The 13,945-nt window shown below is 46.5% G+C and overlaps 1 protein-coding gene and 1 pseudogene across 1 annotated transcript in view; one reads left to right on the plus strand and one right to left on the minus strand.

Moving 5' to 3' along the window:
* Positions 1–12,331, minus strand: part of znf507 (zinc finger protein 507) — a 30,153-nt gene extending 17,822 nt beyond the window's left edge. Inside the window, exons 1-4 of the mRNA XM_012861663.3 lie at positions 12,299–12,331; positions 7,710–9,977; positions 5,032–5,149; positions 4,820–4,928 (exon numbers count right to left, since the gene is read on the minus strand). Coding sequence (XP_012717117.2) covers positions 4,820–4,928; positions 5,032–5,149; positions 7,710–9,974 — 2,492 coding nt within the window. The 5' untranslated portion in view covers positions 9,975–9,977; positions 12,299–12,331. The remainder of the gene's footprint in view (positions 1–4,819; positions 4,929–5,031; positions 5,150–7,709; positions 9,978–12,298) is intronic.
* An 85-nt stretch (positions 12,332–12,416) lies between these two features.
* LOC118562839 overlaps positions 12,417–13,945 on the plus strand; it is a 6,232-nt pseudogene continuing 4,703 nt past the window's right edge.

A 13,945-nucleotide genomic window follows, 5' to 3' on the forward strand; every position in this document is an offset into this window, starting at 1 on the left:
CAATGTTCGTATTTAAGTCATTGGTGGAGGGGAATTCATTTTGGGAGAACGACACAATGCTAGACAGCGTTTCAGACACTGACCCAGACAGGGAAAGACTTCAGTAGCACTGCACAGATACGATCTGACCACTATGTTGGGTCTCCACCTAATTATTCGGTTTAATTAAAGTAGTTGTTCCAGGAGGTGGAGAGATGTCACAGCCAGGAGACCCACCGCTGCTGTGATGCAGCGCTAGGCAACAGAGCCCCAATCTGTGAGACTAACAGTAAAATTGTGACTTCCAGCATATTTGAAGCCGGACCAGCTGTAAAGCCCAGCAGAACTGTAGCCGGGTCCTTCAACCTTTGCTCCCCATGCTGAAGGCACGCGTGATCCAACTCCAAGTCCACAGCTTGGGATTCGGCTGACTCCACATGTGATGTTTTGACAACGCCTCCCAATGCAAAATGTGCATCATGTCCCATATTTACTCCCGGAGCAGAAGGAGAACTACCCCAAACAAACGGTCTGATCTGCAGGCAGTTTGTTGAACAATTATTCTGTAAAACACATTGAGGTTTATGAGGGCTGAGGGTTATTTCTGAAAATGCATAAAGAGCATTTTCAATTATGTTTTAGTATTAGACCACCTGAGACTTAGATATGGATGGAAAATAAAAACAAACTGTTTTCTTCGGTTCGATCTGAATTACTCTTCAGTTTTCTAGAGTTTGGTTTGTGAAAACACCATAAATATTCCAGCTTTTGTGAAACAAAGCCTCATCTCATTTATCTAAGCCAATTGTGTCAAGAGACGCTTATTTTGCACCATATGCATCTAATGACTAGTTCACATCTAAGAACCAGGATATATGAAAAGCCTAGGTCTCATTTATACTTGAACAGATAGAGAAACTATGACTCCATAGGTTCCTATCCACCCACTTCCAAAAACCACTCCCTAAAACAGGAGACTGAAGAAACCAGCCGAGTATACTAGTGCTCCGTATACGATGAAAGGAGTGTGCCAGGACTTATTTTGTTAAAGTTGCTCTCCTGAGACAGCTTTGCAGGCTACTTGTGTTTGTTTTTCTTCCCCTGATGAGGGGAAAAAGCAGGAGCTGGATCTCCGGCCTGTCACAGTCCTACTTGGTGGCTGTAGTCAGTTGTGATGAGCAACCGTTATTCTAGCTGTGTGGCTGCAGCTGCATCTCAAACCAACTACCTGTCTGCACCGAGTCCAGCTGATGGACAGTAACCAAATTCACCTCAGAGAATCCAGTGGACTGTTGGGAGGATATTTTAACTGGAAAAATAGAAATATTTCAACCTTAAAAAAAACAACAACAACAAACAGGCTCAGAGGAAACAGACACCAAAACTGCATAACTACAAAACTGATAACCTGTGCAGGGCCGGGTTTAACGCACAGCCCTGCAAACACGTAAATCAAGTTCCAACAATGTTCCTTTATGACTTGACTCTAGTGTATGGATGTGGCTGAGCTACAGTTCCCGGGTTCGGGCTTTTAAACCACAGACTCACAGAAGCTTTCTGAGTGCATCTTTGTCAGGCGGGTACAGTGAGTGGAGGCACCTTCCTTCAAATCTCCTGATGTGAAGATAAGCAGACATTTACTGCCATCTAAAGGTTGCTTGAAGTATTGCAACTACACCTGACAGTCACTTTAAACAGAACTTCCACATAAACGACAATAAAAACCATACATCTCTAAAACAAGACCTGAAAACATAATAATAATAAAAAGTCAACAGCGTACAGAACATCAAAGCATTGGACTGAACTCAGAGGGCCTTTTTAAATTCAATGTATTAAAACTATGGACAGGATCGTTTTTTTAACAACAATATCCAATAAAATTTTACTTTAATGTTAAAGTAAAATTTTAATTTAATTTACTTTATTTAGCTTTTAAAAACTATGAAAAGGATTTGAATGAAGCCCACAAAAGCTGCATTTACTTCCACCGTTATTTCTTTTAATAAAGACCAACAAATAAAAATTGTAATTTAATAATTGCAATCATTGCATTTGTGGCACAAAGCTGCGGCCAAATATACCGGAGAGAGTGCAGATCAGGTCGTGGAGACTTGCCCAGACTAAATAATATTTCCACATTTCTAAGACGAGGGCAAATATTTAAATTACTGACAGGTCAAACGTTCCCAACAGTGACGGCACACACAACTCAACCTTCCACTGTAAGCTGGGGATATGAAGCCAAAAAGGTGCTACAGTTTTGTAAGAAAAAAAAAAAACATGTATCCTTAAACTTTATTTTACAGCTGGCGTATCGTGGGGGTATGACTTCTTTGGCGCTGTATACTTAATTAAAAACAAACCGTTTAATTTGATTTAACTAGGATAATGATTGGAACAGTAATATGGAACTTATAACTCGTTTGTGTGCCCTATACCAACCCTCCCCGACCCCCGGGGCAAGGACTGGTGCCGGTCCATGGGTTAATTGGTACCGGGCTGCATAGAATGAATACGTAACTTTCATTATTTCCATTTTATTTACCATCTTATTCTCAGCAAACATACCAGATTCTCTCTGCGACTTGGCTCACTCATGACGCAGGTCAAGATGAGGGCAGGTGAAGCCCTCTAAATTGCTTTGTCACTTGGAGACCAAGCATTTGGCATTAAAAGACGAGCCTTTGGTGTATCCAGATCAGCTGCTGGAGATGGCGAATGACGGGGGCCTTAAAAGTCGGTTTGAGACAACAACACTGCCGGTGTTCTGGATTAAAGTCAGTGCAGAATATCCTGAGATTAGGATATTCTGCACTGAAAACCTTGTTGCCATTTCCGACATCCTATCTGTGTGAAGCAGGGTTTTCTGCATTCCACTGATGTAGCGTTATGGTGAGCTATATTTTTCATGCACTTTACATTTGTTTTTGTTTCAACCATTACTAATTTACGACCAGAGAGTGCGGAGCTGAAAGGCTGTTTTGTTATGATGTTATAAGGATGCTGCTAATTAAGTTGTATAAACCGTGGATTCACGTTTATTATTCTATTTAGAAAATAGTGTTTTTATAAAATAAGGCCAGTTGAATCATTTTATTTTGTTGCAGGCCTTTTTATCTGCCACAGCGTAAAGGCTGGTCCGTGAAAATATTGTCTGACATTAAATCGGTTCGTGGCGCAGAAAAGGTTGGGGGCCGCTGCCCTAAAGAACATGTGTGTGAACTGGTGCATCATTTAAACCAAACATTTAGCCAGAGGCCCAAAATGCTGGACAGTAGGGATCCAAGCAAACAATGACTCATGATTAATTGTCGGTTAATAGTTTATTAGATTAAAATGTGTTCCTTCCAATTAACTGGTAAACCCCGCTAAGTGGACCTTCTTTCAGTGTTGTAGTGTGGCTGCCGTCCAGAAGAGGGCGCCACTGCTCATCTTTTAGCAGAGCCAGACCACAATAGTTGTTAAAGAAATAATCATGCAGCATGCATGCCAGGAATGTCAAACAGTCCAAACAGAGTCTGATGTGGGATTATCTTACACCGTTTGATGTAGACAAGGGTGCAAAATGCACTTTATGTGGTTCTGTTCTTAAATATAAACTCAACAAGCTCCATAAGTCAGCTCCATTCAGCCGGGCTGCATGGCGGAGCAGTGTCAACTTCTCAACCAAAACTCACTGATGTGCTCTGAAAGGTGAGGATGTGATGACAGAAAAGCGGAGGGCATTCCGTGAAAAACTGTAACAGAAAAAGACATGCCAGAGGCACGGCTGATGGTGGGATTTCACGTATTTTATTCTGGTCATCTAATTTGTTTCTATTCAGCAACCTATTCTAATAGGTTCCTGTTTTGTTATATTCTCTAACTATGTCTAAAGTTTAGTGATGTGTGAGAAAACCACTTTTTATTCAGTCAGTATTTAATACAGGAGGCACAATAAACTCTTAAAAATATAAAAACGTGCAGCTTTTTAAATTCAGCATATTGTAAGACCATCTTGATACAAGAGAAAACTTAATCAATAACATAAATCAGCTTTAGATGAGGTCATTAACCTGAAGGTAATCTAAACACTTGTTTGTATTATATGTGAACTCTGAACCGGTGTGTGACCATAATGTCATCATGGTCGCACAGGGTCTCCCCAGAAAATTGGGCAATCCTGGTGGTACTTGTCTTTGTGGGTTATGGAAGGTGCAGATCGAAGGAGGGGCGCTGCCGGGTACTGCAAGGAGCCTCAAGCTAATAACAGCTAGCGTGTTAGCTTATAGAGGTTTTCTCCCAGATGGGAACTTAACTGAACGTTTATGTCTCTGAAACATGGAGCTTTTCAAGTAAACAAACAACACTTAGGCTGGCGGAGGTGTGAGTAAAGTGTGGCGGCCGGCCAGGCTTATAATAGGCTGGGGGAAACCCTGGTCACATAATGACAATTAAGATTCTAAATTCTAGTTGTTCAGATCCTAAAACAGTTCAGATCCTAAAATCAACAGTCAAGTTTCACCTAAATAAAACTAAAAGCTCTGACTCACATGATCTCACCAAATGTGTTGCTCAAACATTTGGGCTCAGTAGTCCTCACTCTGCTGCTCCATTATCTCCACTCACCGTGTTCTGGGTGGTCCATTACATGCCCCCCATTTCTCTGAATGGGACCGGTCAGTGTTTGTTCATTGGGTGTCTGAACGTTTGATAAACGGCATAGAAATGTCAAGCTGTCTAACAGCCAATAGCAGAGGTGGACTAGTTACACAGCTAGTTGTTCTGCCCCCCCCCTCCTTGCGTCGAGGGCAGATCACTATTCTTCTAAAGCGGTTGCTTTTCTTTCTCAGCTCACCGATATGGTTTGTCGGAGTTATGGATGCGCCGGTGGTTTCTCACTCCAATGTACGTAGAGCTGCTGTAGCTGCACACGTCACATCTGTACACGTTTGGCATGCTGCCTTCTGTAGGAAAAGACAAAAGGAGACGGTTGTTTTAGCGCCTGGCAAGGATCCTTTGAAGCAGCAGAGACTCGGCAGGGGAGATAAAAATGCTCGTTTTTCTTACCTTCATCCGTTCCCCGTTCAGACTCTTCCACCGGGGTGATGGTGTCGGCCCCCTTGGTGGGCGACGCCATGTCGCTGCTGTAGCTGTGCCGCTGCGTTTCATGACTTCTTAACTGACTCTAGTTAAGAAAAGAAAAAACACCCATGGAAAGCAGAGGGCTTGTTAAAGTCATGACAATGTTGAATCAGTTAGTGGTCTACACTGATGCTCTAGCGGGTTTAAAGGGTTTTCATCCCATCTGCAGGACAGCACAGGGTCAGTCACGGTTAGAAACTCTACGGCCTGACTTGCCCAGTCTGCTGGATAAAATCCCATTCTTATGTTAAGTTTTAGATTTTATCTTGGTGTGCATCTACATACATTTCCCTTGGTGAGAAACGTGAATTATCCCCCTGAGGGAACATAAAGGTCATTCCTACTGTAACTGCTGAAACAAAAGGCGAATGAATCCATCCATATACTGCATGATTACTTCTCCCTCTCAATTTGAAATCACTAACGTAGCTTAAGCCTATTTATCATTCGTTATGTAAAATAAATGGAGTCCAATATGTAGTTAGATTTACTCACTGCGCCTTTGTATAAAAATCTGTCACTTCTACAATTCAAACCCAATCTGAGGCTCCTTCAGAATCAGAATCTCATCACATACTTTAATAATCCCAGAGGGAAATTACTTCAGACACAAAAACCACTTGATATCCCTCATGTCCAAAAATTGTGTCCTCTGTGCCAAAAATATCCGCCCAAAAGTAATTGTGGGCAAAAAATATATATAAAATTTCTTAGAAAAGAAAGAAAAAATTAAAAATTATACTGATTTCCTCAGCTGCTCAACAATAAACTAAGCCTGCGATACTTTAGTTGACCAATTAAAGCAGTCAGCTGGTTTTTGTAGCAAAGGGTAATATTAATCACTGTTGTTCTGACAATGATTAGCACATTGTTGTGGGTGGAGATCAGAGGGGCGGCAAATGGCTCGCAGGCTGCCCTTTGGACACCGCTGTTCTAAACCAAAGGCGTGGAAACAGCAGTCTATCATAGTTAGATAATTATTAATTACTGTGCAATTAATAGAACATTTCATTCAGTTTCAGCTCCAGCTGATCAAGTTTCCAAACCCCATCAGTAATTCTATGTATTGTAACTGGCATGAAAACAGAACTGGGAATAGAGACGGACCAAGAAGTCAGCCGTTGACCAGAATGAGCCATTTTTCGCTTTGGGTGGTCCTGACTGGTGACCAACTTAAAACATCCCATTTTTTCCAATAAATAAATGCAGCACATAGTGAAGCCCTAGGACACCTAATGGCAACAGTCGAGTGTGGCAACTGTTACTGAGCGAGGATGCTAGATGAAGCGTTTTCAGCACCAGTCAGGCAGAAAAGGGAAGAAAGTGTCAAAGCAACGGGCTTTTAAGCAGGCGTCTCAGCTGTTCTTGCAGGCTGTACTTTAGAACAGAACATCAACAGATAACAAGATGGTTTATCGCTTAACGGAAAAATGACAGCGATTTTAGCCTTTCAAGTCTTCAATCCGTCGCTGATGGGATGTAGTGGATAGGGTTGCTCAGTATATCCGGTACTAATTTGGTACCGGGAACTGCACCATTTAAAACCGTGCTGTACTGCGAGTTTTCAGACCCCTCATCCTCATCCTCATTGGTGGCTGCAGCCCGCCCGCTGAAGGACACCCGTTCCGAGGGTGATGCCCACCTCCTAGCTCCTTCATCTATTTTGTTGGTACGAGTCACTCAATGTCTTCTGTTGTGTTGAGAGCACAACTGTGGGTCCTTCAGAAGCTGTCTTCTTCTAACCGCTTTATTCCCCATTGCACTATTCTTTTTTTTCCATGAAGAAAGTGATGAAGACTCACTGTTTCTGTTTTTTGTTTTGAATTGACAGCCAACAGTGACACGGTGTGGCATTGGTTAAATTTACTCCAGTCAAACTCAATAAAATAAACAATTGGGACAAATCTGTAGGGTCCAGTCCAGCAGAACCTAACCGCGTCATTAACCCAGCATGCATTGCACAAGTGGAAAATATATAACAAGGAATATTAATACTACAGTCCTCCCAACCAATCACAGACAGAGCCAGGGACGCTCCTTCAGCCTTCAGAGAGTTCTTTCTTTCTTTTTTAAGACTTACAGTTTTGGTAAAAAGTTGGTTGAACAAAGGGCTGTGCTGAAATTCATTTATTTTAAAATACATCATTAAGCTACAGCATAAAATGGCCAGGGCTGCACTTAAGATGTACGTTTAGAATCTTCTGGATAATTATCAATATGGATCAATATAATTTCCATTTTATCGATATGCTTTTTTTCTATATCATCCAGCCCTAAAAGATATACAATTTTTGAATATGAGTTTTTATGTATCACAAACAGCAAGTTTTAATTTAACTTTAAATTCCAACATATTGAGGCCAACGTGTTCAACTAATCATGGATCCCTTTACCCACACGGACCCACTGGTCCGTGTGTTTGGCGCCTCCACGCAGAGCAAGATCAATTTAAAAGCACAGAAATCTATGACTGGCTTGTTTTATTCATTTAAAAAAAAAAAGCCAGATCTGATGACATCAGCGGATGGCTTTATATTTTCTCCGCAGCGCAGCCAGTAAAGGGTTCTGCGGTGGGGAACAGCATCATGAGGGGTTGAGCTCACCTTGTAGTGGAAGGCATCTGGACAGTGACTGCACTGGTACGTCCTGGTCCTGCAGTGGTGGATCATGTGGTTCTCCAGCTCCTTACTGTCTGCAGCCCTGTGCTCACAGATGGGACACTGGTACGGCGCCCTCTGCCTGTGGACGCGCAGGTGCTGCTTAATGTAGCCCTTGTTGCCGCTGCTGTAGTGGCACAGGCGGCAGCGGTACGGCCTCTCGCTGCCCGGGGCGTAGTCCACCAGCCCCCCGTCGGGCGAGCCCACCAAGCCGTCCATGCCTGGAATGTTACACACGTAGCTCTCTGCTCCGTCCCCAGAGACCGCCCCGGCGAGAGTCCCGTTGTGGAACTGCGCGTTATCCTGAAGCTCTTTCAGGATGTCCTCGTCGGAGGTGTTCTGGTCTGAGCGCTCTCTGAGTCTCTCGATGACGGTAAGCAGCGAAAGGCTTATCCCGGCTTTAGCGGCGGGACTTTCCTCGTCGCCCTCCACCAACTGGTCCTCCTGGGCCTGGCCACGGAGCTCCCAGTCCAACAGGGCTGCTGTCGGCCTCGCTCCGCTCTCCGTCGCGTCCAGGAGCCTCTGGCCCATGTGGGGGCTCGCCATCTGCGGTGAAACAGCCTTCAGACTCGCCTTGGGGCCGGAGGCGGCCAGCTCTGGCGTCCTCATCGGCATAGCAACGAGGGCCTCTGCAGCCAGAGAGTGGAGGCGAAGAGACTCGGAGTGCGTTCGCTTGCGGCTGGTTGGGGGGACATTTTCGTCCCTCGGGGGGGCGTCCCCTTTTTTGAGTGGGGGCTTGCAGTCGTCATCTAACGGCTGGCTGCTGGTGGAATCACCCGCACAGCCAGCATCCCCTCCCACTGGGTTCTGCTCCCCCTCCTTCACGCCACGCGAGCTCTTGTCCCCGCCCATGTCCGGGCCGAGGAGCAGCGGCGTGGTCGCTGTGACCGCGTCTTCGGCAGAAGGGAGGCGCTCCACGATCACGTTGATGTGACCGGCGCTGTTCAGACTGCTGTTGATGATCTTCTGGGCTGACGACAGCAGGCTGTCGGCGACAGAGGCGCCGTCTCGGGCGCCGTCCACCTCCACGTCGTCGTCTGCCTCCGTGGTTACCTGCACCTCCACCGCAGGCTCCTCGGAGCTCACCTCTCCGGGGACGTCGCCGTCCTCCTCCTGTTCATCCGCCGCGGTTGTTGAGCCGTCGCTGGAGCCGCGGTCAGGCGGACCGAAGGCATCGCGCTGGCCGGCGGCGGCGGGCATGCAGAGCTGCAGTTTGAAGGCAGCTGGGAGCTTCTGCAGGATTTTGTCGTGCAGACCCGGGGACAGAATGACTAAATCGTCTCGGGGCGCGATGCTGTTGGCGGCGGCTTCCGTCTCCTGCCTCGCCGAACCGCCCTCTTCTTCCTCGAAGATGGGATAGGAGCAGTCGACGAGGCCGGCGTGCTTCCAGGCGTGGGTCTTGAGCATGCGCTGCTGGCTGCACACGTAGCTGCAGATCAGGCAGCGGTACAGGCCGTACTCCTCGTAGCTGTACCACTTCTTCTTCTCTGGCAGTTCAGCAGACTCGTCCCCCGAGCTCTTGATGCCCTCGGCTCCTGCGCAGGGCTGCTCCCCATCGTCGGCCATCCTCGCACTCTTCTCCTGCCCCGTGGCGGGGGGCGTGGGGGTACTCCTGGTGTCGTAGTGCAGCCTGACGTGCGCCTCCAGCTGCTCCTGGTCCCTGGAGGTGAAGTGACACTCGGAGCACATGAGGATGAGGTCGCTGTGCTGCTCGTTGTGCTGCTTCAGGTGCTGCCTGAGCTGGCCCAGCGTCTGGGAGAGGTAGGGGCAGAGGCTGCACTGGTAGCACGTCACCGTCCGCTTGTGATCGCCGGCAGCCCCGCTCGCCGCAGAGCCGACGCCGTTGTCGTCGCCGTCGGCCACGGCGCCGTCTGCTCCCGCCTCCTCGTTGCGGCTGTTCTTCATCTTCTTGTGAGGAGAGCCTCCCAGGCTGTATCGCACCCCGGCGGAGGAGTACGGGTGTTGCCCTCTTTTCTGGCCCACCAGAGTGCAGTGCCTCTGCGGCCGCTTCTTAACGATCTTGCTGAGCTTCTCGATGACCTGGATGAGGGACTCGTCCACCTGTTTGGAGGGGATCTTCCCCGGGACGGCCTGACCCACGTCGCTCGGAGGCTCGGTCTGGTAGCGAGACCCCGGTACGGGAGCAGAGGAAGGGGCTTCCGCTGCGGCGGGCTTTGAGATGAGGACCGCGAAACAGCTATTCTCCTCCATCACCTAGGAGACAGAAGGAAACAGACTAGTACATTGTCCATCGGGTTGATGCATTGATGTAGATGCAGTCATGGGGCGGCACAGCGTGTCACAAATTGGTAATTGTGGCAATTTTACTGTGTAGAATAACGCATTTTACCAACGACAGCCTGGACTACAGCTAGTAGGGATGTCCATAAAAATCCATACAAAGATTGATATTGATGTTTTTAAAAACGATTTTATAATCGATATTTGGGCTTTTAATAGCGATATGCCTCCCAACCCCTAGGGGGCAGTATTACAACGCACCATTACTGTTCAGAGTGAGGAAGAGCAGGGGAGACGAATTTACAGAACGATTTTAGAAGCGCATTCGTCCCTAAAAATCAGACGTTTGGACGCGTTTTTGGTTTCTATGATACGTTAAATGCGGTGAACCAGATGCACATTGTTTTCCTGTTAATATATCAGTGTAGAATAAATTGAAGATGCATATATTTGGCTGGTTTTGTTGGTTGAATGACTCTGAGCATTAATTTGAAAGTAATAAATATCGACATTGAAGTCAAATAATTGAAATCGTATTGTATCGTGAGCTATGTATCGAGAATCGTATGGAAACATCACCTCACAGCCCTTACAACTGTTTAGTCCAGAACCATGCATTTACTCTCTAAGCCTGTAATATATCTAGAGACACTTGTTGTAGAATATAGCCTGAAAAAGTTCCTTTACCAAGTTATTTTAATACTAAAACTGCAGACGCTGACCAGAAGCATCTTTTTCCAATAAAACCTTGCGGTTGAGAAGAAAATAATTAATTTCATTTTTCCCAGTGGCTGCACAGACTACCGATTATCTGGCTGGTTAGTCCAGCACCACGCATGGATCCAAGTTAAGATAAAGCCTTTATTTGTTCTACGCAACTCATGTCGTCGTCCTGACAATCACCAACATGCTAAAGTCTTCGGAGCAGGAGAATGCGAGCGCCGGCGTCCTGTCAGTAGGGAAATGTGCTGATCCAGTCCACGTGTGGCGCTGCCAGCCAATCAACGATCAGAACATCCTCCGAGAGCAACAATCTGCTGATGGGTCATTTCCACATAAACCAAAACAATCAATTCTATTTGAAGCGAACAGAAGGGCTATCAAAGGAAAACATCAGGATAAACAGATCTAAAAACTTGATTTATTTTAGTGATTTAGCTCAATAAACTCAATATTTAGAGGAATGACACACAGAGTGACACATTTCAAGTGTTTTGTGTTCAATTTGGTTCAGAATAGAACAGAAGTTCACGCTTCTCACAGCTGCCTCTTTCCCCACCACACTTTTTCCTTCCAACAAACTTTTCTTTAATGATAAACAAACACCACCTCTACACTCTGTCGGCCTCTCTAACCGGGGGCGGCAGTCTGCCCATGAATCCTGATCTTTAAACTATAGAAACACATGAGGTTCACTTGCTGAATATAGGGGATAGTCGAACCTGTCACTGAGAGGCAGGTGTCCAGCTCAACCACGGGTCAACGAGGCCCACGTGGAGCTATACTGTGTGTTTGCTGCTTTTATCTGTTGATAAACCGAGCTGCACAGATAAATCTAATGAACGTGTGACTTTGCAAACAAGCAGAGCGCCCTAATCCATTAAGCGATAAGGCCTCCACGCCGAAGCATGTGCGTCTGTTTACAAAGCCAGGCCGGAGGAAGCGATCAGCGCCGATGAGGTTCCGGTTCCCTCTCCCTACTCATCCAACACTTTCCCCGGTTCCCCTCTTCCAGACCGCAGCTCTCCTTCCTCTTTCTCTCGGTCTGCTCCTGACGGCCGGAGCGGGTCACAACGTGGGGAGAGCCGCCGCGTTTGGGGAAGGATGCCAGGAGGGAGGGTTCGGTCCAGCCACAGCGGCGACCCACATCCACATGGAAGCTTCGGTTCGAGGTTCATGATTCCAGGCAAAGACGAGCCACAGCCTCTCTGCCCTCTCCATCCCCCTGTCCTCTGACCCGCCTGAGAGGGGCACCTGTTATGTCAGCGTCTAAAAATACCCCCCTTCCACTTCCACCAGCCTACGAGACAAAGTTTGCTCACAGCCTCCGACTCAGGCTCGCGGAAGCCGACGAGCTGACCCGAGCGGACCGGGACAGTTTTTCTTGGACGCGAAGGAACGGAGAAAGGTAGAGAGGGGGAAACAGGGCAGACGCGGTTAGCTGGCAGCCTGCTGTCTGCTATCCACGCATACACGCACGGTGCTAACAGTCCCACACAAGGACATGTGTGGGACTGTTGGGCTAACGCGTGACGCAGGAGCACGCGGCGGCACGTAAACCAAAAGTGGCTCACCGACACGAGAAGGCTCGACGCTTTGTCCTCAGCGCGTGAAACTCGGATTTTGAGCTCGGTCGCCATAAAATGGTCTCTCGCTCGCTCTCTCTCTCCCCCTCCCCCCCACCATTGCAAAATGGCGAGGATGGAATATCAGTCACGTGACCGGAGCTCGGGTCAGGTGACCAACGCCGTCTTCAGGTGCCGCTCGGAAACCGTGAACGGTTCTCCCCGGTGAGCAGAGGCAACGAGCTGCAGCCATGCCGAAGCGTCGGCCACGTTCTGCTGCCGGTGGCGATTTGATGAATGATGATGATGATGGGCGGCGGTGGTCCGGGTCCACGCTGTTTCATCCGGTTCAAAACCAGCGCAGCTGTAAGCCAGCAAGGTGGAGGATGCCATGCTTCCTTCTGCTGGCAAGCTTTATGGAGAGGCAGGTCTTCCTTTCCAGCAGGCCCGTCCTGGAGGCAGATGTCCACACTGCCAAGAGTACCGAAAACACGTTCCTTAGATATATAATATCACCAGGAAACATTCATCAAACAGACATTGATTAATCTGCCATTTTTGTTGTGAAAAGAAACCCTCGCTAGCCCGCTGAAAGGCAATTGTGTCATTATTTTCCTTCAGCCAAAACCTCACTTGTAGAATAACATATTACAAATTAGGTTGCAATTAAAACAGCATTGGCCCTTGCATTCTTTTTCAAGTTCAACTAATTATAGTTAAATTCTTAATATAACAAAAAAAATGACACATTTTTGATTGTGGCCAAGTCGTGTGCTGGCCAGTTTACACATTTCTTCTACTTTGGACTTTTTGTCACTCTAAATGTGCAAATCACCAAAAGGTATAATATCAGATTATAATATGATGAGTAAATGCAAAAATGCAATTTCAAGTGAAAAAAAAAAAGTGATGATTTATTTTAGTTACTAAGGGGAACCCTATGTGAATTTTTAATAACTGGTTGTGGCTATCTTGGCACCATGACTACTACTGGCGTTGCATCTTTACATCCCTGTGAGATAATTTTGTCCCACTTGATTTTTTGCAGAAACTGTAGGCCTTTGTGTTTTTTTTTTTTTTTTGATCAGCAGTGGTTTGGGCCTTGGAACTGTCCCATGGATGCCAACTTTGCTCAGTCTTTTTTTTTTTTTACTATTCTGGACTTTAAAAATCTGCAATTCGCAAGGGAGTTCTGTAGTGCTATAGTTCTGAGTTCTTGTTTGGCGTCCTGGATGAGTTGTGGTTGTGTTCTTGGAGTCATTTCAGCAGGCCGACTACGACTTGGAAAATTTGCAAGTTCCACGTTTTCACAATTTGTTGATGCTATTTTCTCTGGAATTCCAAAGAATTTGAAAATTCTCCTCTAACGCCTTCAACTGATGAAAATTAGTTTGTTTCTCATCTGTTCCAGGAGTCATCTTGGTTGCCGTTTATCCACCTGCTTCTTATAGGGGACACATGCTTTTCAATTCTTCCTTCTCACATTTAAATGATTGAGTTGAGGTCTTTATAAAGTAGAACTGCAATGCTTCAGTTCTGAACACCTCGTTAATTACCGCCACGTTCCGCCTCTTTTACCCCTGTCCTGAGGTGCATCTGAGAGCAGCTCCTTTTGGTGTGGTCTCTTTAAATCCAAAGGATGCTCTTCACAACCCC

This window comes from Fundulus heteroclitus, chromosome 4, assembly GCF_011125445.2.
Source record: "Fundulus heteroclitus isolate FHET01 chromosome 4, MU-UCD_Fhet_4.1, whole genome shotgun sequence".
In the NCBI taxonomy this organism is placed as follows: domain Eukaryota; kingdom Metazoa; phylum Chordata; class Actinopteri; order Cyprinodontiformes; family Fundulidae; genus Fundulus; species Fundulus heteroclitus.